This window comes from Fukomys damarensis, unplaced genomic scaffold (assembly GCF_012274545.1).
Source record: "Fukomys damarensis isolate Sample0158 unplaced genomic scaffold, DMR_v1.0_HiC HiC_scaffold_37, whole genome shotgun sequence".
NCBI classification, from domain to species: Eukaryota; Metazoa; Chordata; class Mammalia; order Rodentia; family Bathyergidae; genus Fukomys; species Fukomys damarensis.
Genome location: NW_022900949.1, coordinates 2481479 through 2483917, shown reverse-complemented (window position 1 = coordinate 2483917; position 2439 = coordinate 2481479). Strand labels below are relative to the sequence as shown.

The following is a 2439-nucleotide window of genomic DNA, read 5'->3' as shown; positions in this document are numbered from 1 at the left end:
CCCCCACCCACAGCGGACCTCGGCGGGCAGGTAGGACAGGAAGGGGATGTCCATCTTCTCGCACTGCGTGGTCAGATCGCGGTGCAGCAGGTCCAGCGAGCGAGTGGGGTAGAAGATGGTGGGTTCGTACTCCTGGGGCGGGAGAGAGGAGCGCAGGGTCCTGGCAGGCCACATCCCTGTCCCCTGGGACTCTAACAAGGAGAGGCCGTGGCCACGGGGGAAGTAGTCAGGGCGAGCCTGGGGGGGGGTCCCTGCTACTTACAAACACCCGCAGGTGCCGGGCACAGACCAGCCCCACCGCCCCATTGTGCTCTGGGCCACACACGACTAGCACGGTCCTCTGCTTCCGGGAGAGGGTAGGCAAAGGAAACACCTGCTGGGACAGCAAGGGCACAGGGTGGGGCTTGGGCGTGGAGCCAAGAGCACTGGAAGAGCGCTGCTCTGGCTAAAGGGCTGGGCTTTGGGGACCTCAGTTTCCCCACCCAGTACAGCGTCCGTTTCAGTCTCTGCCCAGAGCTGGTGGAAAATGTACCTCCAGCCCCCAGGCGCAGTCGGAGCTCGGTTTGTTTGTCCTGGTCCAGAGCCGCAGACGGGACATCCGTCCACCTTTTCCAGGGGTGCCCGCCCCTCCCGCCCGTGTTTCCAGCCCAGAGGGGGCGAGTTGGAAGAGGGAGGCAGCTCCACCCCACCATCCCCAAGCCTGTCTCTCCGCTAGTGCTCATCTCTGCTGGCACATGACTGTCTTTTTCTTTTTTGTGTTATGTTACTGTCTAGCGAGCATTGAGCTGCATCCCCAGCCCTTTGTATTTTGGGACAGGGTCTTGATAAGTTGCCCAGACTGGCCTCAAGCTTCTGACCCTCCCACCTCAGACTCCTGAGCGCCTGTTGACAAGTGTGAACCATCCTTCTGGCGTCTCTCTTTCCAGCTTCTGAGTCCCAGCCCCAGGCCCCTCCTCTCCAGCCTGTTTTGCCTCCAGCAAATAGAGCGGGCAGAGGCACCATGAAGCCCATCATCCTGGGCAATGAGTCCCTTTTCCAGACTCCTCCCCAAGGTGTCACCTGGGTCCCCCTAGCCAGGAACAGGCCTGTGACCCAGCCACACGGGCTGGCCCAGTCCAGGAGTACAATGACCCGTGCCGGGCGGGACCAACCATGCTGGGCTCTCTTGGTGGCCGAGTGTCGCTGGTTCCTGTCCTCTGACACCCTAACCAGGACGCGCTCCACTCGGGAACGCACTTAAGAACATAAAAGTTCAGTCCAGGTACAGACAGACAGGGCTGCTTTTAAAGGGCTACAGGGGCTAGGAAAAAACAAAAAGAAGGAAAGGGAGTGGGAGGGAGGGAGACCTGGGGGAAGGTGCCAGGCTTGTGCTGGGCGTTGCAGTTGTGAGATTTATTGGCTTTCCTCCGAGGGGACCCACACGGCAGGCCCTGGAGAGGGACCTCATTACACTCTTCTCCCATCCTCCGAGAGCTGGACGCACCCAGATTACAGCTCTGCTTCCAACGTGACCTTGGGCAGTCCCCGCCCCTGTGCCTCAGTTTCCCCATAGTGAAGGCTGGGCCGTCCGGGCCCCAGGGGTGAGGTGACGTCCTGGCTCCGGGGGATCAGGTACCTTGGTCACAGCCACGGCGCTAGCGTGACCGCAGAGCTCCACCAGCTGCTGCCGCCCGAAGCGGTAATCCTCCAGCAGCTCCCGCTCCAGGGCGGCCGCCTCCGCCGTGCTGGGGACAGAGGGCGGAGAGGGGTGGGCGCAAGGAGGCCCGCCGGTCAGGCGGAGCCCAAACATCTCCCCGGGCGTTAGGCACCAGGTCCGGAGACTACCCTCTCACCCTCTACCCAGCGGGGCTCCCGAGAGCCCTGAATGGGGGATCCTTCCTCTTCCTCCGTTTACCCACCCGACCGGCCCCCGGTTGAGCAGCAGCCCGCAGTTGAAACCGAAGCCCGGGGGCGCGCGCGCCCTCTGGTGGCAGCAGGTGGTTTCCGGGCCCCGGGGCCGGGAGAGCAGCTCTGACCCAAGGAAGCAGAGCGCGGCCCGGAGAGGGAAGGGTCCGCATGGGGGAGACGGATGGAGTCCAGGGGCGCGCGGAGGGCGCCGCGCCGGGCGTTGGGCAGGGCGGGCTCTGAAGGCCGCAGGGTCTCACTATGGAGTCCAGGCTAGGGTTACTGGTGTGCCTCAGCACGCCGCCTGCAAGTGTCTACGGCTCAGAGGGAGACGTGGGACTTGGACCCCTCCTCGAGGGCGACGACTAAGTCATAGTGACGGGCGCCTGGCTTCAGAAGCTCTGCCATCGACTTGCCACGGCCCACGTCCACCTCTCCGGGCAGGAGGGCCCAGGGCAGTGGAACCGGGACCGTTCACTAGGGACTGGGAGGGCAGGACGCCAAGCAGCCGCCCGCGGGCGGCGGGGGTGCAGCTGCAGAGACGGGGCCGCCGGG

The 2439-nt window shown here is 64.3% G+C and overlaps 1 protein-coding gene across 1 annotated transcript in view; it reads right to left on the bottom strand.

Moving 5' to 3' along the window:
- Nucleotides 1-6: 6 nt before the first annotated feature.
- Nucleotides 7-2439, bottom strand: part of Yjefn3 (YjeF N-terminal domain containing 3) — a gene marked incomplete at its 3' end in the record, with an annotated part of 3399 nt that continues 966 nt past the window's right edge. The window contains exons 2-4 of the mRNA XM_033759520.1: nucleotides 1616-1724; nucleotides 263-373; nucleotides 7-132 (exon numbers count right to left, since the gene is read on the bottom strand). Coding sequence (XP_033615411.1) covers nucleotides 7-132; nucleotides 263-373; nucleotides 1616-1724 — 346 coding nt within the window. The remainder of the gene's footprint in view (nucleotides 133-262; nucleotides 374-1615; nucleotides 1725-2439) is intronic.